Here is a 25,793-nt window from a genome sequence, read left to right on the forward strand (position 1 = left end):
CGGGACAACCCAAAAAACCCAAATCCCCGAGCTCCCAGCTCTTATCCAGCCTTTCCCCCCCATCCCCGGGCTCCATCCTTGCTCCTTCCCAGCCCTCCCAATTACACACTTCCGAGCGAGGCTGTTCAGGAGCTCCACAGCTCCAGAAATCCCAGCAGGTCGCCTCTGAGGAGAACTTTCAAAGGCTTTCTCCGCTCTCAGAGCTGCTGGAGCTCCCGGGTGGATGCAGGAATGCGGGGATGGGCGCAGGGATGACAAAGGCGCGGCACAGCCCAGGTTTTTAGGGAATTCCAGGCCGAGATTCCAGCTCCCAGCCCCTCCTGTGTGGCTGGAGCCCAGGTGCAGCTCCCAGGGACAGCCAGGACAGGGCTGGACAATGGAAACCTCCCCTGAGTGCATTTCTCACTCCGGCTTTGGGTTCCACAGCTCTGGGAGGAGTTTGATTCCTGCCCCAGCTTTCCCTGCTGGGCTGTGTCCATGCCCATTCCCAATCCCGCAGGAAACCATGGAATCCTGGAGGGGTTTCCAAGAGCTCCAGGCGGGTATGGAATTGCTCCTTCTTGGAAATGTCAGGGCAGCTGGGTGGGGAGCATCAGGGGTTTTCATTGGAGATGGATCTGCTGATGTGGCTCACCCATCTGTCCATCTGTCCGTCCATCCATCCATGGATTCCATCCATCCATCCATGGATCCATCCCTCCCTCCCTCTCCCCCAGCACTCCCTGCCACCCCACAGGAGTGAATCCCTGTGGAGATCTTTGGGATATTCCTGTGGGATCAGGGCATGGCTGATCGTCCCTATGGAATCCCATTGGGATCAGGGCATGGCCAGATCATTCCTATGGGATATTCCTGTGGGATCAGGCCATGGCTGATCGTCCCTATGGGATCCCATTGGGATCAGGGCATGGCCAGATCATCCTTATGGGATATTCCTGTGGGATCAGGGCATGGAGGATCATTCCTGTGGGATATTCCTGTGGGATCAGGGCATGGCTGATCATTCCTGTGGGATATTCCTGTGGGATCAGGGCATGGCTGAGGGCAGCGTGGCCCTGCAGCCCCTGGCAGTGTTGGGGCTGCTGGCGAGACAGCGCTGGACGGCTCCGCGTTTTTCCAGGCCCGTGTCCCGCTCTGTGTTCCTTCCATGTGTTTTGGTTTCCTATTAAAGCAGTGCTGCCTCGTTTCCTCCCAGAAAAACATGGATTCCTCCAGCCCCAGCAAAGCCCGGGGCTGGAACCCACCCAGGGGGCACCTGCTGCCTTCTGCCCCTGCCCTTCCCTCTCCCAGCCCCTCTGGGGGACTCTGGATCCAGAAGGAGAAGGATGATTTCCATCCACAATTCCATCCCCAGATTTCCATCCATCCGGGCTGCTGGTGCCTCCCCTTCCCTTCCAGAACTTTCCCTGTTCCGGGCAGGCTTGGATGGATTTTTAAGGAACAGGAACCAGCGGCGCTTTTCCAGCGGCTCCATCCCCTCCACCGCTCTGGGGGCTGCGGGAAAGGCTCGGGAGCATCCCCAGGCAGGAGGGATCGGTCCTGGGAGCGTCTGGAAGTGGAGCTGTGGATGCCTCGGGGATGAAAACACTTCCTGCGCCTCCACCTCCACCTGACATTTGGGAACAGCCGAGCCGCGCTCTGGGAGCTCTCCAGATTCCTTTCGCTGGAGCGTCACGGGGGCAGGGAGGGAGGAGGAGGAGGAGGAGGAGGAGGGAGGGAGGAGGAGGTGTCGGGGCAGCAGCGGCTCCAGGACAGCCTGGACAGGAGCCGGGCCCTTCTGTTCTCCTGGGAATCGGGTGTTCATCCCCACAACCGGGTGTGCATCCCTCCCCAAAACAGGGCGTTCATCCCCAAAACCAGGTGTTTATCCCCAAAACCGGGTATGCATCCCCAAAACCGGGTGTGCATCCCCAGAACAGGGTGTTCATCCCCAAAACAGGGCGTTCATCCCCAAAACCAGGTGTTTATCCCCAAAACCAGGTGTTCATCCCCAGAATTGGATGTTTATCCCCAGAACTGGGTGTTCACCCCCAGAACCGGGTGTTTATCCCCAAAACCAGGACTTCATCCCTAGAACTGGGTGTTTATCCCCGGGAACCAGGTGTTCCCCCCCAGAACAGGGTGTTCAATCCCAGAATTGGGTTTTTATCCTCAGAACCACTTGTTCATCCCCAGAACCAGAAGTTCATCCCTAGAACAGGGTGTTCACCCTGAGAATTGGGTGTTTATCCCCAGAACTGAGTGTTTATCCCCAGAACCAGGTGTTCACCCCCAGAGCTGGGTTTTTATCTTCAGAACCAGTTGTTCATCCCTAGAACAAGGTGTCCGCCCCCAGAACCGGGTGTTTCCCTTGGGAAGGGAAAAAGAAAGGGAAAATGAGGCAGGTGCAGGTGGCTTTGTCACCTTGCCGAGGTTTCCTTGGAGCCTGAGGGCCACCAGAGAGAATTCCCAAGGGATGGGGCTCAGGAATGCAGGGAGCTGGGAAGGGGACATGGCTGAGGCTGGGGACATCCAAGGAAAGGCGCCTCACGCCCCTGACCCCGAGATTCCCAAGGGTGGGATGAGCAGCACCTGAGGGAAATCCATGGGAGAGACCAAACACCCCGAGCTGCTCCAACTCAGCTCCTTTGGGATGGAAATTTCCACCTTCAGCTGAAATTCCTGCCAAATTCCAAGCCTGGGGGAAGTGGTGATGACCCAGGGCAGGTCTTCGCCCTGGGTTGGAGCATTTTTGGGATTTGGGGACACCTGGGACTTCAGGGAGTGGCTCCAGGTGAGATCTGAGTTTTGCCTGAAGGGCATCTTCAGTGTTGTGCTTTCTGTAAGCTACAAGAAGGTAAAATTTGGTGGGTGATTGGTGGATGATTTATCATCATGGTTTGTATTTTTGTTTGGTTTTTTTGGGGGGTTATTTCTGGGGTTAATTCTATGTTTGGGGGTGGTTGTGGAGTGATGATGATGGTTGATTGTTGGTTTTGATATTAGGAAATATAGAGGAAGGTTAATTGAAAGTGTACTGATGACAAGTGATTTGGATAAAGTAGAGATAAATGGTTTCATTATTTGACAAAAAAAAAAAAGTCAAGATAAAAACAATGGATGCATAAAATGGAATTTAAACACTGGTTCCTAGTAAATGATAAAATAATTAATATGTCCGGCAACCAATCATTTTAGCCAAGCTGGGGGTCCGTGGGGTGGGATTTGCTGTGGGAATCTCCATGTGAGGATTTTCAGGGCTCTGAAAGCCCAGGAAGATGGAAAGTGCAGGTCTGGGGGTGGCCTGCAGGACCAGCTGTTTACTGGGCTTGGGGAACAAGGGAGGAAATAACACAAAACCCTGGGAGGATCTGCAAATTCCAGAGAGGACAGCGGGGTGAGACAAATCCACAGGAAGCACAAAAGGTCCAGAAGTTGGGAAAATGAGAACCAAATCCATCTGGAAAGAACCCTGGAACAGCCACAGAGCCGACACAGGTGCCCTTTTTTGGGAAGGGGCTCCGTCAGCTCTAATCCCAGCTTCTCCAAGGATTTTGGCAGCTCCTGGGGCTGTTTTGGGACGGCCTCTGCCCAAACCCGGTGCTGGCAGGAGCCCCCTGAGCTGACCCTGGTTCCTGGCCACAGCCTGACTGTCCCGGGGGTGCCAGCTGGGATTGCAATTCCCGGGATAAAAACGTTCCCAGCCCAGCCCCGGGGCCAGGGAGGCACCTCGGGGGTGGAGGGTGGGTGACAGTCCCCTGTCCTCAATGGTTGTCACTGTCCTGGGGTGCAAAGGGGTGGGAAATAGGGGTAAAAACCATGGAATTCAACAGCTGGAATCTGGAGGCTGGAACCTGCTCCCTGCTGGGCAAACCCAAATTAATGTGGGTTTTTTTTGGGATGAGGAGCCTTTCCCCTTCTCCCCTGACCCTTTTCCTGTGCCCCACAAACCCCAGTGGGGTTCAGCACTTCCCTCCCCAGTCCCTGCAGGATCAGATGTGGGAATTCCCTGGGAAAAAAAAAAAAAACCCAAAAAAACCAAAAAAACCAACAACATTTCCTTGGCCATCCCAGCCCATCCCCGGGGCCAGGGAGGCACCTCAGGGGTGGAGGGTGGGTCACAGTCCCCTATCCTGGGTTGTTGTCTCTGGGGTGCAAAGGGGTGGGAAATAGGGGTAAAAACCATGGAATTCAACAGCTGCAGCTCTTGGTGGAATTTGGAGGCCGGAATCTTCTGCCTGCTGGGAAAACCTCAATTAATTTGGGGTTTTTTTTGGGATGAGAAACCTTTCCCCTCCTCCCCTGACCCTTTTCCTGCACCCCACAAATCCCAGTGGGGTTCACCACTTCCCTCTCCAGTCCCTGCAGGATCAGATGTGGGAATTCCCTGGAATTCCCTGAGGAGCTGGGGGTTCTGGGATGCTCCAAAGGGGTCCCTGGAGCACCCCAAACCCTCTGGGCACTTCCAGGGCAGTGTCCCCTGGCGTGGGGTGGCCGAGGGTCAGCAGGGAAGGTTTAAAGGTGGAAATGGGGAAGGTTTAAGTGAACTCCCGAAGATTAAATTTGGGTTAATTGGGCCTTAATGGCTCTGCCACAAATTCCTCCTGGGAACGCTCCCAGAGCTCCCTTGCTAATTAAACAACCTAATGAAGGGATTTGATTAAAGGCAGCGAAGTCCTCGTGGCTGCCCCGGTGCCTTGTAGGAACCTGGGAATAAAAACTGGGAATACAGCCCGGGAATGCTGATTCCTCAGGGGCCAAAGTGCTTTAAACGCTGATTTTGCCGTGATTAATTGCCCTGGTCGCTGTTTGTCACCTGTGGGGACAGCCTGGCCCCTGCCCTGCTCGCCAAGGGCTGGGAATCAGGGACAGGCACGGAGATCAGGGGTTCTGTGGTTTTGTGGGGAATAAATCCAGGTTCTTTTCCTCCAGGAATGCCGCAGTCCGGGGCTGGAGCAGGGAGCAGGGAGAGATGGATGTCCTGGGAAGGGCAGGAACCAGAACCGAGGGGGGGAGCTGGAGGAGCAGCGGCAATTAACGGCAGTAATTAAAATAATTAAAGCCATCGATACCGAGGGTGTTGAGAAGAAGGGGGAGAGGAGGGTCCGGGCTGAGCGGAAGGAGCCGCGTGGGCAGCGGGGGGAGCGGGAGGAGCGCGGTGACCTCGGCGGGGACAGCGAGCGGCGATTCCCGAGCTCCGCCCGGGCCGGCTCTGAGTCAGCCCCGGGGCCGGGATGGGTGGAGGGAGCCGGGAGGGCGGAGATGTGAGGATGGGGGGATGTGGGGATGCAGGAATCCTGCTCCAGGCTCAGGGATCCTGCTCCAGGCTCAGGGGTCCCATTCCAGGCTCAAAGATCCCATTCCAAGCTCAGGAATTGTGCTCCAGGTTTAGGAATCCTGCTCCAGGCTCAGAAATCCTTTTCCAGGCTCAGGAATCCCATCCCAGGCTCAGGGATCCCATCCCAGACTTGGGGATCCCATTCCAGGCTCAGGGATCCTGCTCCAGGTTTAGGAATCCTGCTCCATGCTCAGTGATCCTTTTCCAGGCTCATGGATCCCATTCCAGGCTCAGGGATCCCTCTCCATGCTCAGGGATCCCTTTCCATGCTCAGGGATCCTGCTCCAGACTCAGGGATGCTCAGGGATGTCGCTATAGGACACAAAGGAACACACGCTCACACCGTTCTCAAGGTGAACGAGAGAAAAGGGCCGTTTATTTTCTGACTCCAACATTTATAGCTTTCCAAAAGTGACAGTGGATTGGAGGGTGACAGTGGCACCTCTCCAATGCCACTGGTTAAACCAACAGTCCATCAACTCTCTCCTCCTCCATAGAGGAATGCAAAACAATAAGTTATTTACAGAAAGTGTGTGAGAAAATTCACTACAAGAATGTCAACATCAGAAGGCTTAGAGAATCTTAAAAACTCAGGGTGACACAGGGATGCATGGGGATGCCAGGGAAGAAGGGATGGATATTTGGGATGCCTGGAATCTGCACGAAATTCCTCCTCCTCCTCCTCTTCCTCCTCCCTGTGGATCCCTGCGCCGGGATAACCAAAGCACCACCGAGCCCGAGCTGAATTCCCAAATCCCAGCGCCTCTGGAGCGCTTCGTGGCCGGGCCAGCTTTGCCCCAGCCCCTTCCCCAGGCCATTCCCGGCTGCTTTAGGGCTGGGGAGGCGGTCAGGGATGGGTTCCCCCTCCCCATCTCAGCTCCCCGCGGCCCCAAAGCCGCCGCGTGAGGCGCGATCCGCTCGTTACATCCCGGAATTCTTTTCCCTTTCGCTCATTCCCAACTCCAGAGCTTTTTTCCCGGAGCCAAGCCCTTGTCCCGGGCTCCCGGTGACGCCGTCCCGGCCCTCGGGATGCGGTTCTGGCGTGCGGGGGCTGCCGGAGGGGCCGGGTGGAGCTCGGGGGAAGCTGAGCGCGATTTTCCAGCCTGGCACCGCCCGGAACGCCCGGCAGAGCCCCGGGAAGGGCGGCACGGCCTCTCCCCACCGCATCCTGTGGGAATGGCGCCGTCCCGAACTGCCAGACATCCTTCTGGGGGATCCCTTCCCTTCCCTTCCCTTCCCTTCCCTTCCCTTCCCTTCCCTTCCCTTCCCTTCCCTTCCCTTCCCTTCCCTTCCCTTCCCTTCCCTTCCCTTCCCTTCCCTTCCCTTCCCTTCCCTTCCCTTCCCTTCCCTTCCCTTCCCTTCCCTTCCCTTCCCTTCCCTTCCCTTCCCTTCCCTTCCCTTCCCTTCCCTTCCCTTCCCTTCCCTTCCCTTCCCTTCCCTTCCCTTCCCTTCCCTTCCCTTCCTCCTGCTCTTCCCCCCCCCCTTTCCCTTTCTGAAATTCTTTTTCTTTTTTTTAGCTCTCCAAAGGGAATTTTGAAGATCTGGCCCTCAGAAAGATCCAGAAATCCCCTGGGTTTGTGGCACCGAGTGGAAGTTCAGCTTGGGACAGGGATAACACCAGGAATCCTCTCCCTGGAGCCAAATCAACATTTTAAACCCAATATTCCTGAGAAACCCAGGTTGGGATGTGGGGAAGGTGAGCCTGGTTTGGGGACAGCCCTTTGCTCTGGAAAATTCCCTTTCCTGAATCTCCTGGGGCTGGGATTGAGAGCTCCTGACACTTCCAGGACTGGGATCGGCAACTCCTGGTGTCCTGTGGTGTCCCCAAGGCTGGGATTGGCAATTCCTGGTGCTCCCAGTAGTTTATCCATGCAGGAAATCAATGAAAATCAGTTCCTGGGGAAGGGACTGCCGCACCTGACAGGAGCCACTGGGACCATGGTCCATGAGGGGTTTGGGATGGATGGAGAGCATGGAGGGGATGGAGAGGATGAAGATGGAGAGGATGAAGGCTCTCCCTGTTTCCCAGCTGGAATAGTGGAGTCACAGGTTGTGATGGGAACTCCCTGCTCCCACCCTGCCCTTCAACTCTGAGCTTGGCATAGCCAGAGTGACCATGGAATGTCCAGAGGGACCAGGACATGGCCAGAGTGACCATGGAATGACCAGAGGGACCAGGCAATGGTCAGAGCAATCAGAACATGACCAGAGTGACCAAGGAATGGCTGAAATTACCAGGAAATGGCTGGAGTGACCAGGGAATGGTCACAGTGACCAGAACATGGCCAGAGTGACCAGGGAATGGTCACAGTGATCAGAACATGGCCAGAGTGACCAGAACATGGCCAGAGTGACCAGGGAATGGTCACAGTGACCAGGGAATGGCCAGAGTGACCAGAACATGGCCAGAGTGACCAGGGAATGGCTGGAGTGACCAGGGAATGGTCACAGTGACCAGGGAATGGCCAGAGTGACCAGAACATGGCCAGAGTGACCAGGGAATGGCTGGAGTGACCAGGGAATGGCCAGAGTGACCAGAACATGGCCAGAGTGACCAGGGAATGATCACAGTGACCAGGGAATGGCCAGAGTGACCAGAACATGACCAGAGTGACCAGGGAATGGCTGGAGTGACCAGAACATGGCCAGAGTGACCAGAACATGGCCAGAGTGACCAGGGAATGGTCACAGTGGCCAGAACATGGCCAGAGTGACCAGAACATGGCCAGAGTGACCAGTGCTCCAACCTCCCCATTCCTGGTGGGACACACTGGGATCCACCAGGACCCAAACTCCTCCGTGTCCCCCCATTCCCATCTCTGTCCCTTGTGATGTGCTTGGTCCCCTTGGCCGTTCCCGCTGTCCTGGCCCTGTCCCCTGGCATTCCCAAGCTCTGGACATTCCCTTTCCCACCTCTGCCGCACCCAAGATGGCTTTGGCCCCAAATCCCTGTGGTACAAACCAGGAAAAAGGGGATCAACCACCAGGATGGCCAAAAATCCACATCAGAACCACCAGAACCGTGATGTCCCCAAGGCTGGGGGACACACAGCCCCCCTTTCCCTGCAAGAGCAGGGCTGGATTTTACTCCAGACATGGAAAAAACGGTGCCCAGAGCCACGTCCGAGGGCTGAAAAATGTCAAAGGGCGCCTTTGAAGGTGGATCCGAAACTTGGCCGCGGCAGGGAGAGAATTCCTGCAGGGAGAAAATTCAACAAACAACGTCCCCTGGCCGAGAGCAGCGCTCGCCGTCGCCACCAGAGCGGCGGGGAGGGGTCGCTGCCCCCCGAATTTGGAGCTTTCCCGGGCTGGGAGCGGCTCCGGAGGTCGGGCAGGGCAGGGAGGAGCTCTGGGATGTGGCACCTTTGCACGGCTGGCATCGCTTTAGTGCCAGGAACTGCCCCTTTGGCGCCTCAATTTCTCCGTTTCCATGCCTGGCTGAGCAGCTGTGAATTAAAGGGAAAAAAAGAAAAAAAAAATTAAAAAAACCAAACCAAAACAACCAAAAAAACCCCCAAAAAAACCCCCCAAAAAACCAAACCAAACCAAACCAAACCAAACCGAAAAAACAACAACAAAAAAACCCCCAAAAAAATCCAACCCCCCCCCCCCAAAAAACCAAAAAAACCAAACCAAACCAAAGATAACCCCCCCCAATGGAACATGTCCCCGTGGATTTGGGGATTTTTGGATTTTTGGACCGGTTTTGAAAGGAATTAGCATCAAATTCCAGCAGCATCTCCTTTCAAACAGCATCTCCTTTCCTTATTGATCCTGGTCCTTTTCCAGCTGGCAAACTCGAGCCTCCATCCCGACTTTTTGTTTAAACGGGCTGGAATTCCTCTGTGGGTCCTCTCGATGCCTTTTCCTGGCTCCCTCTCCATCTACCTGCTGGATTTCAGGATTGGGATCGTCCTGCTCCGTCCCTCGGCAAGGAGCAATGCCCAGGTTTTGGGGCAAAAGGAAAAGCCCCGTGTTGGGGATAAATACATTTAAGGCAAAAGGGGCGGTGCAGAGAGGGGAAATTTGGGGAAAAGCTCCGGTTCCGGCTGCCAGCCCGGTGTGGAAGGGCAGGAGCAGCCCCTCCTGGGTGGCTGCCAGCCCCTGGCACGGTCGGGGCTGGGATTTCGAGGAGCCAGAGCAGCTCGGGTTTCACGGTCCTGCTGCGGATGGAGACGGGGGGGACGGTGGAGAGGGAGGGAGGAGACCCCAGACCCCAAATCCTGGGGATTTCGGATCGGGATGGCGGTGGGAGGGCGATTCCTGGGGCTGGGGGGTGCTCTGCCCCCTTGGATCCCACATTCCTGAGATTCCGGGGCAGGGATGGATCTGGGATGGCGATTCCTGGGGCTGGGGGGCTGCTCTGCCCCCTTGGATCCCACATCCCGGCGATTCCGGGATTGGGATGGATCTGGGATGGCGATTCCTGGGGCTGGGGCGGTGCTCTGCCCTCATGGATCCCAAATCCCGGCGATTCCGGGTCAGGGATGGATCTGGAATGGCGATTCCTGGGGCTGGGGTCTGCTGTGCCCACCCAGGACCCCTCGGAGCTCTGAACACGCAACAGGTCCCGAGTTCCTCCGAGCCCCTCGTGGACAAAAATGTCCCTTTTGGAGCAGAAACGTCCCCCCCGAGCCCTCCTGGCCGTGTCCCCTCGGTGCGTTTCTGTTTTCCAGCGGGCAGGGACACTCAGCTGGTGCCACCTCTGTGTCACCCCCACCCTGTCCTCACCAAGTGCCACCAGGATTTAAACCAAAGCTCCTCCTCGGCTGGCAGCAAAGCAACCCCTGCGCCCCATTTCCCAGGCTCCGTCTGCCCCGAGGGGCCGGGAATTCGGGGTGTGGGGACAGCCGGGTGTCCCTGCGGGTGGCGACAGGGGACAGCAGCCACCCCTCCGCAAACCTCCAGCCCGCTCCTGGGAAAGCGGAGCCGGCGGCGAGGGCAGGGCTTATTCCGTGATTAATTAGCTTTGTTTTGAAACAAGGAGCTGCCTCCGCAGCAGCAGCAGCAGCAGCAGGAGGAAGAGAAGGAGGAGGAGGAGGAGGAGGAATTGTTGCCGTGCGCCGAGCCCGCCGCTCTCGGCTGCCAGAGAAAGACGTGATTGTTGTCAGCGTGCCTCGCTGCAGCCCTCCCAGTGCTCCCAGCCCTCCCAGTGCTCCCAGCCCTCCCTCCCAGCCCTCCGCCCCCCGCTCTCCCTCCGCTCCCAGCCACAAAACCCCCGCGCCCGGCCGGGCTCGCCCGTGGCGGAGCCGAGAGGAGGAGGAGGAGGAGGAGGAGGAGGAGGAGGAGGAGGAGGTGGTGGTGGTGGAGGAGGAGGAGGAGGAGGAGGAGGGAGAGAGAAGCCAGAGAGAAACTTGTCTTGGGGATTAATAGGAGGCAGGAGGAGGGAGAGGTGCACACAGGTAAGCTCTGGGCAGGTGTTTCCCCCCCAGGCTCTTCTCACCTTGCCTGAGCCTCCCAGCCAGGACTCCACGATGCTCCTGCCCTCTCCGGCCTCCCTCCCATCCCCAAAAACATCTGCTCTCCCTCCTTTCCCCCCTCTCCTCTTGGTTCCTCTGTCCTGCAGCGCTCTGGAGTCTTTGTTCTCTCTCTGCTCTGCTTCCAGGAGTTTCTGGGGTGGACGAGGGGGGGATTTGGGGGCTCTGGGGTCACAGGGAAGCCCGGGGGCTGTGACAGCGCTGCGGCCACTGCCAGGGGCTTTTGGGGGGACACGAGGTGCCCTTTGTGTGTCCCCCACACCCCAAAGCCCAGCACGTTCGGCTCTGCAGCCAAACTGGGGGCGCTGGGGGCCGGAACTGGGGGAACTGGGAGGGCTGCACAGCCCAGGGCAATCCCTGCCCTGGAAGCAGGAGGGAAAACAAGCGAGGAAAGGGAGAGGCTGAGGGGAGGAGGGACCCCTCCGGAGCCAGGAACGCCACCAGGAGCCTCCGGGGACATCGGGGCACCTCGTCCTGGGTTTGGGGGGGCTCTGGGGGGCTGCTCCCATGGAGCAGGAGCAGGGAATTTCGGACTGAGCCAGAGCGGGGTGGGAGCGAGCAGCCCCACAGCTCCAACGGGTGTTTTCTGCCCAAAATGTAGGTGGTAAAGCCTTTCTTTCCCGCCTGGATCGCACCGAACATTCCCAGGGAATGTAATCCCGATTTTCCTGCCCGGAGCCAGCTCAGCTCCAGGTGGGAGGGGAGGCGCAGCCCCCTCCCCGCGGGGGTCGCGTTCGGAGCCGGCTCTTTGTCCCCGCTCCGCCAGCAGGAACAGGCGGGAAACGATGTTCGATGTTCGCCGAAATCCTGGGGGAAAAAAAACGGAGATTTGTTACTTGGAAGAGGCTGATCCCAATCCTGCCCTTGCCCGCCGGCTGGAGAGGTTTGGGGAAAAGCAGCTCCAAAGCAAAACATGGGAATTTATCCCCGCGGTGTGCAGCATGTGAGGGCTTAGAAACATCCTGGGGGTCCTGGGATCCTGCAATCCTGGGATCATGGGATCCTGGGATTTTGGGATTCTGGGATCCTGGGACTTTGGGATTCTGGGATTCTGCGATCCTGGGATCCTGGGATCTTGCAGTCCTGGGATCCTGTGATCATGGGATCCTGGGATAACGGGATTCTAGGATCCTGGAATTTTGGGATTTTGGGTTTCTGCAGTCCTGGGATCCTGCAGTCCTAGGATTCTGCAATCCTTGGGATTCTGGGATCCTGCGATCCTTGGGATACTTCGATCCTTGGGATCCTGGGATCATGGGATTCTGGGATCCTGCAATCCTTGGGATCCTGGGATTATGGGATCCTGCTATCCTGGCCGTACCTCATGTGGAGCCCAGGGCATCCCGGTGCCCTTTCCTGGCACAGCCAGAATGCGGGAATCGTGTCCCTGCTCCCCGGGGAATGAGGGATCAGCGCTTCCAGCCCGGGAAGAGATCAAAGCGCAGCCGTGGGAGGTTTCCCCTGCCCTTGGAAGAGGCTGGGGAGGAGGGAATGAGGCGTTGGAGCCGCTTCCCAGCCTGAGGGAGAAGCGGAACGAGGCAAGGCGGCTGCTTGGGGGGCGAGCGGGGCGTGCGTGGGGTCCGGGCCGGCGGCGCTTTGGCAGCCGGGATCCGCTTTTGTCCCTGTCCAGCCATTCCCACTGCGTGTGGCAGCGGGATCCGAGCTGGGAGTGACGCTGGGAAGGGTTGGGACACGCAGGGAGGGAGAAATTGCTGAGACCGAGAGAGCAGTGGGAAGGTGGGAGCGGAGGACAGGATGGGCCTTTGGGGAGGATCCTGGAGACACTGGGGACCTGGGAGCAAAGGATGGGATGAGCCTTTGGGAAGGATCCCAGGGTCTGTGGGGACCCGGGAGCAGGGGATGGGATGAATCTTTGGGAAGGATCCCGGGGTCTGTGGGGATCTGGGAGAAGAGGATGGGATGAGCTTTGGGAAGGATCCCAGGAACTCTGGGGACCCGGGAGCAAAGGACGGGATGATCCCAGGGTCTCTGGGGACCCTCCTGGCAGGAGCCCCGCGCTGTTGTCGCCGTGTCCTGGCTGAGCTGTGGCAAGTGTCACCCGCCCCAGCAAGGACACAGCGCCATCCCAGCGGGAACGGGGCAGGACCGAGTGTCCTGGCGGGTGTCACCCGCCCCAGCAAGGACACAGCGCCATCCCAGCGGGAACGGGGCAGGACCGAGTGTCCTGGCGGGTGTCACCCACCCCAGCAAGGACACAGCGCCATCCCAGCGGGAACGGGGCAGGACCGAGTGTCCTGGCGGGTGTCACCCGTCCCTGCATGGACACAGCGCTATCCCAGCAGGAATGGGGCAGGACCGAGTGTCCTGGCGGGTGTCACCCGTCCCTGCATGGACACAGCGGGAACGCGGCAGGACCCAGCCCCAGCTCCAGCCCGGCTCCGCTGCTCTCTGGGAAAGGGCTGGGAAAGGGCGAGAACCGCGGGGTTGTTGCATCAGGGCTGCGCTTCCCAAGGGACCCCGGTGATGCCCGGGTGACAGCCTGGCTGCCCTGGCCCTTTTTCCACAATTCCCGGCGCTCCAGAGGCGCTGGATGACGAGCTCCGTGCTGGGCCAGGCTCTCGCAGAGACACAAGCGGTGCTGGACGCGAGGGAAGCCAAGGAAGGAGCTTTGCCCGATCCTTGTGGTTATTTTTATCTCGTTCTGCTCCGACATTCCCGTTCCCAGGCTGGAAGGGGCTTTTCCCCCTCCAGGGCTGATGGGAATTGCGGGAATGTGCGAGAGGAGCTAACAACGAGCTGGAAAGGGGCCCTGCTCCAGTCATCCAGGCTTTTCCTGCCTCTCCCAGAGTTTAAATTCCCTTTATCCCTCTGCGGGAGCGGGATCTTGGGCAAATACCGGGATCCAGCTGCTCCCTCTCCCCTCACCGCTGCAGGAGGCACCCGAGGGACATGGCGGGGACTTGGCCCGTGACAAATCCCCCTCGGTGACCTTTGCACGGCTCCCTCTCGCCCCGGGGTGGCGGCTTCTCCCTGCCCTTGGCGCCCGTCCCGTCCCGGGGCTGGCAGCCAGCGCCGCTGGGAGCTGGGGGTTACTGGGATGCAGGGAAGAGAAACTATGTGCAGAGCAAACCCCAGTGGCATTCGGGGCTGGAATTTCCAGCTGTTGCACCGCTTTTTTTTTTAAATTTTTTTTTTTTGTCCATTGTAACCGGGATGGCTGAGGAAGCAGCTGCCTCCTTCTGGGAAAAACCCCGGGATCTGTTGGGTGCCTTGGCCTTGCAGAGCGAGGAGGTGTCAGCACTGGTTTTATCCATGAATTGAGCCTTTTTTCCACGCCAGGCCGTTGGTTTCCTGAATTCCTCCGTTGCTCCATGACTTAACTTTGTTCCAGTGGCGCGGATTCCTTGTGGGCAGCTGGAATGGAGCTGTCCCATAGGCTGGCAGGGCAGGGGCTGTGCTGGGGCTCGGGTTGGAGTAGGGGTGGGATTTGGGAATTCTGCTCCTGGAATTCATGCCAGTAAATCCAACTGGGTGGAGAACAGATTTCCAGCTTTTCCTGGGAGAGCTGGCTTGGAATCTTCCAGCAATTGTGACGTTGTGGTGGCCTCGGGCTCGTTGAATCCCTGGGGTTTTTTTGGGAATGTCGCTGCTTTCCTGCAGTTTGCTTGGAACAAAAAAAAAGTGGGTCCTGCTTTCCCCAGGCAGGCTGGGGCCCAGCACCCCAGGGGAAGGGTGGTGGCAGTGTCACAGGGCTGGGACAGTCCCCACAGGGTGGGTAAAAGGGGTGGTGTCACCCTCCCACCACTGCCCGTCCGTGCCTGCAGAATTCCACAGGATGTTGTCACTCTCCAGCCAGAATTCCTGGCCTGGCTGGCTGCTCCTGCTCTGTGCTGAGTCCCCAAACGTCTGGGATGTCAAATCACCAGCAGGGTGACAGCACTGCCCCGTCCCCCACCCTGCTGGGGCATTGCTGGGTGGCCTGAGCGGATCCAACACCTGGATCACAGTGTGGAATATTGTGTCCTGGATGGAAGAGCAGCTCCCAGCTGGAATGGTCACCTCCCAGCTGGAATGGTCACCTCCCAGCTGCTCCCTCCCCTCTGCGCCGGGCCAAGCTCTGACCTCAGCCCCCGCTGCTCCCTTGGGTGCTTGTGGGGGTTAAAATCCAGGTTCTGGAGCAGAGGAAAAACCCCATGGAAAGCTCTGAGACAAGACAGAGTGAGATCCGTGTGGTGTGGCCGGGGAAGGAGCGGGATGCTGCCAGAATGGGAAGGGCACTGCACAAACAGCCCATCCCTGCCATGGATTTTCCCATTTTCCTGTCACCAAACGCGGAATGCAGGGACAGGATCACATCCATCCCCGAGCAGGACCTGCTGCAGCTGTGCTGGGCTCAGGATCCGGCAGCTCTGGGCTCTGCTGGCTCCTTCCCTGCTCCTCCCTTCCCCCAGCGAGATGCCAGAGCCCTGATGGAAAGCAGCCGGCCCGGGAGGCGTGCGGGGTTAACCGGAGCCAGATGGGAGCCGGCAGGAACAGGCTGGGCCTGCAGGAGGGGCGAAAACAGGATCTTTTCCTGGAGAAAGTCAATTCCTTGGAGCCCCAGGAAAGCGTGGGATGGCTCCAAAGGGAGCTGGGGCTGGCAGAGGTGGCCCTGGAAGAGGATGGGCCAGAGGGTCCCTGCGGTTCCCGGGTTGGATGGGGGGTTTTGTCCCTTCAGGGATGATGGAAATTGGGGGTTCCGGGTGTGAGGAGAGCTGGCAATGGGCTGGAAAGGGAGGATGGGCAGCCCACCCCACTCTGCTGTGCTGGATGTGCTGGATTTCCCCCCAAAATTGGCACCAGCAGCTCCAGCACCTCCAAAGGCTTCTCCCATCTCAGCAGCACTTTCCCTTCCTCCTCCGGTTTCCCTCATTTTCCTCCCTCTCCTCTGTCTCCCTGCTCCTTCCTGCCCTCCCTCTGCCTTGCTCTGGCGATGAATCCCCCTGGGAAGAGCCTGGTGAGCCCCCAGGGTCCATTGCCAGGAATCCCACCCCGATCCCAGCCTGCTCCAGCTGTGGGAACACCCAAACCCCACCTGCACGGAGCCTCTCTGCTGGATCCCTCCCCCAGCAGCTGGAGAATTCCCAGGAAATGCGGCAAGGATGAGCAGGGGCTGCTGTTCCAGGCAGCAGCAGGGATGGTTCAGGGTGAGCAGGAGCCAGGGAGGAGGGAGAGGTGGCCAGGGATGATGTCCAGGAGAAACTTCCTGGCTTGGAGCACACAGACCTCACCTGATCCCTCCCAATCTCCCGCTGTGACTCGTCCCAAATCAGCAGCGGGGCTGGATGGGTTCTGTGGGCAGCACAGGGAGCTGTGGATCCAAACCCCTGTGCTGTTCCAGCCTTGGGAGTGCCCTTTGCATCCCAGGGCTGGCAGAGGGGCTGCTCCTCGCCCCGAGTCACCCATCTCTGCTCCCCCGTTCACCTCTGCCGGGTTCCCGGCGCTTTTCCAGAGCCAATTTCCTGTGGAATCATTGATTTGCTGCCCCAAGTGCCAAATGAAACCAAATCCATCCAGGAGTCTGAAGGGCTGATCCATCCTTTGGGAAGAGAGGATGGAAGTGGCCTCTGGGGAGGGCCCAGGTGCTGCGGGGTGGGAAAATGAAACAAAAACCCAAATTAAAAAAAAAAAAAGACAAACAACAACAACAACATTCCCCATGGACAAGAGGGATCCCATGGATAATGGTGAATGAGAGAAGGATCCCATGGATAATGGCGAGGCAGGGAGAGGAATTCCATGGACAGTGGTGAATGAGAGAGGGATCCCATGGATAATGAATGAGATAGGAATTAATGTAAAATAATGAGTGAGAGAGGAATTCCATGGATAATGGTCAATGAGAGGGATCCTATGGATAACGGTGAGCCAGAGGGATCCTATGGATAATGACGAATGAGAGAGGAATTCCATGGATAGTGGTGGGGAAGGGAGAAGAATTCCATGGATAATGGTGAATGAGAGAGGAATTCCATGGATAATGATGAGCCAGGGAGAGGAATTCCATGGACAGCAGTGAGCCAGGGACAGGGAGCTCAGCGACTCCTGCTCTGGGGAGGGGTTGGATTGGAAGACGACTCCCGATAGGAAGGGGAGAGGAACGCAGGCAGCAGAGACAAGGGATAAAGCCCTGAGGGATAAACCCCTGTGTGCCACCGCGGGGAGGTGACAACCCCTCAACCAACCCCTCCCCAGCCTGTGACCGTGCTCACAGGGGTCCCAGGTTGAGGGAAGAGACGAGGATCTGACTCCGTGTTTCAGGAGGCTTGATTTATTATCTTATGATATATATTATATTAAAACTATACTAAAAGAATAGAAGAAAGGATTTCATCACAAGGCTGGCTAAGAATAGAAGAGGAAAGAATGAATAACAAAGGTTTGTGGCTCAGACAGTCTGAGCCAGCTGGGCTGTGATTGGCCATGAATTAGAAACAACCACATGAGCCCAATCCCAGATGCACCTGTTGCATTCCACAGCAGCAGATAACCATTAGTTACATTTTGTTCCTGAGGCCTCTCAGCTTCTCGGGAGGAAAAATCCTAAGGAAAGGATTTTCCACAAAAGATGCCTGCGACACCCAACCCCTCTGCTCGTGTCCCTGCAGGAAAACACCCGGACCATGAGGGCGGCCCTGGCGTTCCTCCTCCCGCTGGCGCTGGCGCTGGTGGCGAGCGGGCAGCGCCGCAAACCCCCCCGCAGACCCACCCGGCCTCCCCTGCCCTTCGAGGAGCCCGTGGAGCCCACGGAGCTGCCCCCTCCCCTCCCTCCGGGCCCTCCGTCCGTGTTCCCCGACTGCCCTCGGGAGTGCTACTGCCCGCCCGACTTCCCCTCGGCGCTGTACTGCGACAGCCGCAACCTGCGCACGGTGCCGCTGATCCCGGCGCGCATCCACTACCTGTACCTGCAGAACAACTTCATCGCTGACCTGCCCGAGGAGTCCTTCCGCAACGCCACCGGCCTCAAGTGGGTCAACCTGGACAACAACCGCATCCGCAAGGTGGACAGGAAGGTGCTGGAGAAGCTGGAGAACCTCATCTTCCTCTACATGGAGAGGAACCAGCTGAAGGAGGTGCCCGCCTTCCTGCCGCCCAACCTGGAGCAGCTGAGGCTCAGCAGGAATCAGATCTCCAAGATCCCCGCTGGGGTCTTCAACAAGCTGGAGAACCTGGTGCTGCTGGACCTGCACCACAACAAGCTGAGCGACGGCGTCTTCAACAAGAACACCTTCAAGGGGCTCAAGAACCTCATGCAGCTCAACCTGGCGCACAACATCCTGAGGAAGATGCCCCCCGGCGTGCCCAGCGCCATCCACCAGCTCTTCCTGGACAGGAACAACATTGAGGACATCCCCAGCGATTATTTCAAGGAGTTTCCCAACCTGGCTTTCATCCGGCTCAACTACAACCAGATCTCGGATAAGGGGCTGCCCAAAAATTCCTTCAACCTCACCAACCTGCTGGTGCTGCACCTGGCCCACAACAAGCTCACCAACGTGCCCTTCATCAGCCCCAAGCTGGAGCACCTCTACCTGAACAACAACTCCATCGAGAGTGAGTGCCACGGGTTTTTTTTGGGGGGAAAAAAACCTTGGAAAAGTAATTTCTCACCTGGTGGGATGTGATCGCTTCAAAGGGGTGGGATGAGGTGGGAGCTGCAGGGATGGAGGGGGGATCTGGGTGGAAGGGGAGGAGCAGAGTGAATCCCCCCTGGTGCTGCAGGACTTTTCCCAGCTGTGCTCTGTGGAGCTGCCTGCCCTTGGAAAGACTCTTCCCCTGGCAGAATCGGGATATTTAACGAGGAGAGTCTGGGCACAGGTTTTAGGGACAGATGCCAAACACACAGCTCGGGATGGTGAGGGAACATCCCAGAGAGGGGAAGGAACAGGGAGAACAAGGCTGCCATGGAGGCAGAGCAGCCAGGGCTGTCCCACACCATCCCAAGGAAATCCAGCTGCAATTCCACGGCAGAGGAGCCTGGGAAGTGCAGAAACAGAGCGAGCACAGAGGAGGACACAGATTCCCACTGCATTCCCATTCAGCTTTCCAGTGCCTAAAGGGGCTCCAGGAGAGCTGGAGATGGATTTGGGATGAGGGATGGAGGAACAGGGCACAGGGGATTGCTTCCCAGAGGGCAGGGATGGATGGGATATTGGGAAGGAATTCTTCTCTGGGAGAGAGGTGAGGAGATGGGATGGAATTCCCAGAGAAGCTGTGGCTGCCACCATCCCTGGAAGAGTCCAAGGCCGGGCTGGATGGGGCTTGGAGCAGCCGGTGGTAGTGGAAGGTGCCCCTGGGTGATCTTTATGGTCCCTTCCAACCCAAACCATCCCAGCATTCCAGGATTCCTGGTCTCCCCAGATGTTTCTGCTGTTGGAGCGCCAGGACCCTGCTGCGATCTCATCTGGCTCCAGCGCTCCTTAATCTGAATTTTAATCAAACACCCCCAAATCTGAGCCAGGAGGGGACCTTGTGGTGCAGGTGGTGACCCCTGCTGCCCTCCCACACCCCCAGCATCCAAGTCCTGCTGGCGTTTTCCTTGGAGAGAAATCCAGTGCCCGCCCTGACCCAGCTTTTCCTCTTTTCCTGTTTTCCCTGGTTTTTCGAAGGTTCCCATCCCTGGAGCTGGGTGCTGACATCACAATCCCGGGGTTTATTTTCCATGAGGAACGCCCCTGGGCCGGGCAGGGACAGGTGGAATCCCATAGGGGGGCAGCGAGCCGGGTGCTGGCGTTATCTCCGGTGTGACAGGGCTGGAGCGGGACTCCTGGATGGTTTTTTTGGGAAGCTCGGGGCCGGCTCGGCAGGTTCCGGGGGCGGGGTGGTCCCTTCTGTCTCCGGAATGCCGCCACAATCCCGAGCTGTGCTCCCGAGGAACGTGACCTACTTCGCTCCTCATCAAAAGCCACATTTTCCATCTGGCTGGGGCTTTGAACAGCCTGGGATTGTCCCTTTTGGCGGCAAAACAACCCCAGTTTGGGGTTCAATAGCAAGGGGGGGTTCCAAAATCCCTGTCCTCATTCCCTTCTCCCAAACCTGCATCCCACTCTTCCTCTTTTCCATATTCCCTTCTCCGTAACCCTCATCCAACTGGTCCTCCTGCCCACATTCCCTTTTCCCTAACCCAAATCCCACTGCTCCTCTGCTCCACATTCCCCTATCCCTAACCTGTATCCCACTGCTCCTCATGTCCACGTTCCCTTTTCCCAAACCTGCATCCCACTCTTCCATTTCTCCACATTCCCTTTTCCCTAACCCCCATCCCGTTCTTCCTCCTGCCCACATTCCCCTTTCCCTGACCTGAATCCCACTGCTCCTCCTCTCCACATTCCCTTTTCCCTAACCCACTGCTCTTCCTGTCCTCATTCCCTTTTCCCAAACCTGTATCCCACTCTTCTACTTCTCCACATTCCCTCTTCCCTAACCCACATCCTGCTTGTCCTCATGTCCCTTCCCTTTTCCCTAACCCTCATCCCACTCTTCCAGTTCTCCACATTCCCCTTTCTCTAACCCTCATGCTGCTCTTCCCCATCTCCACATTCCCCTTTCCCTAACCCACATCCCTCTGTTCCTCCTCTCTACATTCCCTTTTCCCTAACCCACATCCCTCTGTTCCTCCTCTCCACATCCCCTTTTCCCTACCCCTCACCCCTGTGTGTCCCCTGTCCCCGCAGAAATCAACGGCACGCAGATCTGCCCCACCTCGCTGATGTCCATCCAGGATTTCTCTCCCTCGGACCTGGACAGCGTCCCCCGGCTGCGCTACCTGCGGCTGGACGGGAACCTGCTGAAGCCGCCCATCCCTCTGGACCTGATGCTGTGTTTCCGCCTGCTGCAGTCCGTGGTGTTTTAGCCCTGCCCCGCCTCTCCCAGGCCCGGCTTTGCTCGGACTTTTCAGACACGTGGGACCCTCTCTCCTCCCTCTCCCCCCGCTCACTGCCCGCCTCCATCCCTCTCCCCGTTCCCCCTTCTCCTGCCCTGCGGGGACGCCGGTGGCTCCTTGGGGACCGCTCTCCGCCGTGTCCCAGTGTCACCCCCGGTCACAGCTCGCTGTCCTTGTCCCCCGGTTCTGTCTCTCCCTTGGTGCCCCGCAGGGTTTGGGGTCGCTCCGGATGGAGCCGCTGGGCTCGGGGCGTGGCCAGCACCGGGAACCATTCCCGGTGGGTTTTGGAGCTGGGATGGGATGAACTGGAGCTGAGGGTGGTGGGATCCGTGGAATTGCAGGGAGGATGGACAACCAGGCCATGCCAGGGGATGGGGACACTCCTGTCACCCTTCTGGAGAGCTCTGGCTCCACATTTCTCCAGAGGAGGAGGATCTAAATCCCTCCTGGAGCTGTGGATGTGCGGGGATGGAGCAGGGAGGGGGTCCTGCCCCTGTGTGGGGGGGGACACCTTCCCACGCCCCCTGGGCAGGGGCAGACCCTGCCTGGCTTCAAATCCCCATCCCAGCACTGGCCCATGGGGCCACAGCCCCATCCCAACATCCCACATCCACACCCATGGGGCCACAGCCCCATCCCAACATCCCACATCCACACCCATGGGGCCACAGCCCCATCCCAAAATCCCACACCCATGGGGTCACAGCCCCATCCCAACATCCTGCATCCACATCCATGGGGCCACAGCCCCATCCCAACATCCTGCATCATTCCCTGTAAAATCTTCGGATGTAGAACCACGTCCATGAGGACACAGCCCCATCCCAACCTCCTGAATCCTTCCCTGTAAAATCTGGGATCAAGGGCCACATCCATGGGGTCACAACCCCGTCCCAAAACCCTACATCATTCCCTGTAAAATCAGATCTGTGGGGGTCACAGCCCCATCCCAAAACCCTGCACCCTTCCCTCTGAGATCTGAAGCTCCAGGGCCACATCCACGGCTCAGTTTCTCTCTGGAGCCAACCACACATGGCTGGGCTTTGCCTTTTTTTTTTTTTTTTTTTAATTAGAAATAAAAGGAAGGGAGAAGAAAAGGGAAGAATCATCCTTTGGAAGGGCTATTTTTATCCCTGCTCTTCCCCATCCCCACATGTATCGCTTTCCCCCCCCGATAGCTGTACCTGCATTTATTGGGTGTCCGGGTTTAGGGGGGATTATTCTCTTCTTTTCTTCCTGAGTCTCAGGATTTGGATTTAAAGGCCGAGCATTAGAGAGGAAAAAAAAAAAAATCAAAATCCAACTGCAATGAGCATTAAATAAACCAAAGAAAGCTCCTTTGTGCCCAGCCAGCAGAGCTGACCCTTCCCAGGACGGCCACGGACGGGCACCGTGTCCTCCTCCCTGCAGCTGGCACAGGGATGCTCCCCTTTTGCCATTAATTAAAACCTCCTGCTAATTAAGGAGGGTTTTCCCTGACGATAAAATCTCCTTTGCAGCTCTCCCTGCAGTTGGGTGGGGACAGGTTTCAGCCCTAAACCCGGACGGAGCCCCCCTGGATTTATATATATTTATATCTGATGTGTATATAGACTGGTAGAATGTACAGATATTCCCAAAGCCACCTGCACCTCCCAACCTGGCAGTTTTATGGGATTCTCACTCCCACTCCCTGCAGCAGTGGAAATAAAATCATTCACAAGGGATCCTGAGCCTCTCCCTGGTCCATGCTCGCCTTCCTCAGGTGCTGCTTCATCCAAAATTTCCTTGCATGGGGATCACTCTCCCAGTGGTTTTGGGGTTTTGGGGGGGTTTGGGGTTTTGGCTGGAGTGATGCTGAATTTGGGAAGGAATTCTTGGCTGGGATGGAATTCCCAGAGAATCCCTGGATTCCAAAGGGGGATCAGCCTGGGCTGTGGAAGGTGTCCCTGCCCATGGGATGGGATTTGATCCCAAACCTTGAACCCAAATCATGGGATGGGATTTGATCCCAAATCCTTGAACCCTGAATCCTTCCCTGTAAAATCTGGGATGCAGGGGCACATCTGTGGGATAACAGCGCCATCCCAAAATCCTGCACTTCTCCCTGTAAAATCTGAGGATTCAGGGATACATCCATGGGATTACAGCCCCAATCCCAAAATCCTGAATCCTTCCCTGTAAAATCTGAGGATTCAGGGATACATCCATGGGGTCACAGCCCTATCCCAAAATCCTGCTCCTTTCCCTCTAAAATCTGGGATTAAGAGCCACATCTATGGGGTCACATCCCATTCCAAGCATCCTGAATCCTTCCCTGTAAATAAAATCTGAGGATGCAGGGACACATCTGTGGAGCCACATCCCCATCCCAGCATCCTGAATCCTTCCCTGTAAAATCTGAGGATGCAGGGACACATCTGTGGAGCCACATCCCCATCCCAGCATCCTGAATCCTTCCCTGTAAAATCTGAGGATGCAGGGACACATCTGTGGAGCCACAGCTCCATTCCAGCATCCTGAATCCTTCCCTGTAAAACCTGAGGATTCAGGGCCCCTTCCATGGGGTCTCAGCCCCTCTCCCAGCCCGGCAGCAGCAGCGGGATCGGCTCGGGCTGTCCCCACACGAGCGGGGTGGGCAGTGGCAGCGGCTCCTCCTCCTCCTCTTCTTCCTCCTCCTCCTCCTCCTCCTCCTGCGCGGCCCCTGCGCCGCTGCCGCTGCCCCCCGCGAATGCCGAGCGGAGCGGGGGAAGGTGTGAGGGCCCGGGGGTGCCGAGCGGGTTTGTGCGCGTTCGTGGCGTGCAGAGCGCGCACGCACCCTCCTCCCCCTGCGATCCCCCTGTTTTATAACCCCGCTGCGAATCCCCCACTGCCAGGGCGGGTTCGGGGCCATCTCCCCACCGTACCCCAATGAGGGGAGCAGTGCTGAGCCCCCCCTGCACCCACAGCGTCTTCCCCTCCCCAAAAAACCCCAAATCCACCCCAGGGAGTGAAGGTTTGGGATGCTGAATTCCCCCTGCACCCACAGCGGCTTTCCCTCCCCAAAAAAACCCAAATCCACCCCAGGGAGTGAAGGTTTGGGATGCTGAATTCCCCCTGCACCCACAGCGGCTTTCCCTCCCCAAAAAACCCCAAAACCGCCACAGGGATTGAAGGTCTGGGGTGCTGAACTCCCCCCCGCTGCCCTTTGGGATCCTTTATCTATGGCGACCCCACTGCCCAGGGGGATCCCCCTGTCCCGGGGACCCCTTCACCCCCAGGGACCCCTTCACCTCTGGAGATCCCTTCATTGTTGGGGACTTCTTCACCCCTGGGGACCCCACTGCCCTTTGGGACCCTTCATCTTTTGGGACCCTTCATCTTTGGGACCCTTCATCTTCGGGGACCCCTTCATCCTTTGGGACCCTCTCGGACCCCACTTCCCAGTGTACCCTGAGCCAGCCCCCCCCTTTTCCCACCCCCCCCCCCAATCTGTCACATCTGCTCCGTCCCTTTGCCCACCGAGCCGCCTAATGAGCGGCTTAATGAAGATTAGCGGCCGCGTCGTGCTGAGAGGGGCCGGGGCCGTCCTGGCGGGGGCTGGGGGGCTGCGGGGGTGTCCCCGAGCAGATGGGTGCTCCGGAAGGGTGGGTGGGTGCGTGGGGGGCGATGCGCCGCTGGCGACGGGAACATTTTCGCGGCCGTGGGTGGGTGCGTGGGCACGAGGCTGCCCAGGAGGGGCTGCCGCGCTCGCCCTGCCCCTCCTGGGGTGTGCCAGCCCCGCGGTGACATCCCCCAGGGACACAGGGGGGCGTGGGGGGTTTCACACCCTGCCCCAATGAGGGGAGCAGTGCTGAGCCCCCTCCCTGCGCCCACAGCGGCTCCTCCTGCCCAAAAAACCAAAAATCCACCCCAAAGAGTGAAGGTTGGGGGTGCTGAGCCCCCTCCCTGCACCCACAGCAGCTCCTCCTGCCCAAAAAAACAAAAAACCAAAAATCCACCCCAAAGAGTGAAGACTGGGGGAGCTGAGCCCCCTCCCTGCACCCACAGCGGCTCCTCCTGCCCAAAAAACCAAAAATACACCCCAAAGAGTGAAGACTGGGGGAGCTGAGCCCCCTCCCTGCACCCACAGCGGCTCCTCCTGACCAAAAAACCAAAAAACCAAAAAACCACCCCAGAGAGTGAAGGTTTGGGGTGCTGATCCCCCTCCCTGCACCCACACTGGTTCCCCCTCCCCAAAAACCCCAAAACCACCCCAAAGAGCGAAGGTTTGGGGTGCTGAGCCCCCCCTGCACCCACACCAGCTTCCCTCCCCAAAAAACCCCAAAGAGTGAAGTTTTGGGGTGCTGCACCCCCGGGAGGGGCACAGGGCTGGGTGAGCTCAGTGTCCCCATCCATCGCTGCCAGGGGGGGTCTCTGCAGCCCCCCCAAACCCTGGGCCGGTCACTGGGGTCCCCCCGGTGCTTTGGGGCATCCCGGGGGTCCCTCTCTGGTGGCACCTCCTGGCTCTGTGCCCGACACCGCGCCGTGGTGCCCCGGGGACACCCGGGAGGTGTCACCGCTCCTGCCCTGGGCCGTGTCCCCACCGCCCCTGGGGACACCCGGGAGGTGTCACCGCTCGTTCCCCTCCAATCCCGCCCCTCTCAGCCCCTCTCAGCTCGGGCTGCTGGAGCGGAGCCACCTCCGGGCTGGTGGCCTTGGGGACAATGTAAGGACCCAGCAGGGGACAGCGGGTTTGATTGGCCACGTCCTGCCTGTCCCCTCGGCCAGACCCCCGAGCAGCCTCTTCCTCCTCCTCCTCCTCCTCCTCCTCCTCTCCGCGCCTCAAAAGCCCTTCCCCAGCCCCTGCAGCCCAGGGGGCTCCACGCCGAGGAGGAGGAGGAGGAGGAAGAGGAGGAGGAGGAGGAGGAGGAAGGACAGGGGGTACGTCCGTCCGAGCTGGGGCAGCTGGAGGATGGGAGGGTTTGGGGGGCGGGGGGGGGTTCAGGGGGCTCAGAGCATTGGGAAAGGGCAGATGTGGGGGAAAACAGCAGGAATTTGGGAGCAGCATCCTCAGGATGGAGTGAAAAAAACTCCGGGCTGGGTGGTGGATTTGGGATTTGGGATTTGGGATTTGGGATTTGGAGTTTGGAATTTCGAGTTTGGGATTTGGGATTTG

At 58.3% G+C, this 25,793-nt stretch overlaps 1 protein-coding gene across 1 annotated transcript; it reads left to right on the forward strand.

Annotated features, from left to right (window-relative positions):
* The first annotated feature begins 10,657 nt into the window (after positions 1 to 10,657).
* On the forward strand, positions 10,658 to 22,383 carry PRELP (proline and arginine rich end leucine rich repeat protein). The gene is made up of 3 exons (XM_066565249.1): positions 10,658 to 10,719; positions 17,403 to 18,348; positions 20,469 to 22,383. The coding sequence occupies exons 2-3, from the start codon at positions 17,418 to 17,420 to the stop codon at positions 20,645 to 20,647; spliced, it is 1,110 nt and encodes a 369-aa protein (XP_066421346.1). The 5' UTR covers positions 10,658 to 10,719; positions 17,403 to 17,417; the 3' UTR covers positions 20,648 to 22,383.
* The last annotated feature ends 3,410 nt before the right edge of the window (positions 22,384 to 25,793 follow it).

Source organism: Molothrus aeneus, chromosome 24, assembly GCF_037042795.1.
Source record: "Molothrus aeneus isolate 106 chromosome 24, BPBGC_Maene_1.0, whole genome shotgun sequence".
In the NCBI taxonomy this organism is placed as follows: Eukaryota; Metazoa; Chordata; class Aves; order Passeriformes; family Icteridae; genus Molothrus; species Molothrus aeneus.

Bases quoted from the DNA above. Each gene is read 5' to 3' on its own strand.
- PRELP (XM_066565249.1), top strand. From the start codon at position 17,418: ATGAGGGCGGCCCTGGCGTTCCTCCTCCCGCTGGCGCTGGCGCTGGTG. The intron at 18,349-20,468 runs GTGAGTGCCACG...CTGTCCCCGCAG, and splicing joins GAACAACAACTCCATCGAGA to AAATCAACGGCACGCAGATC.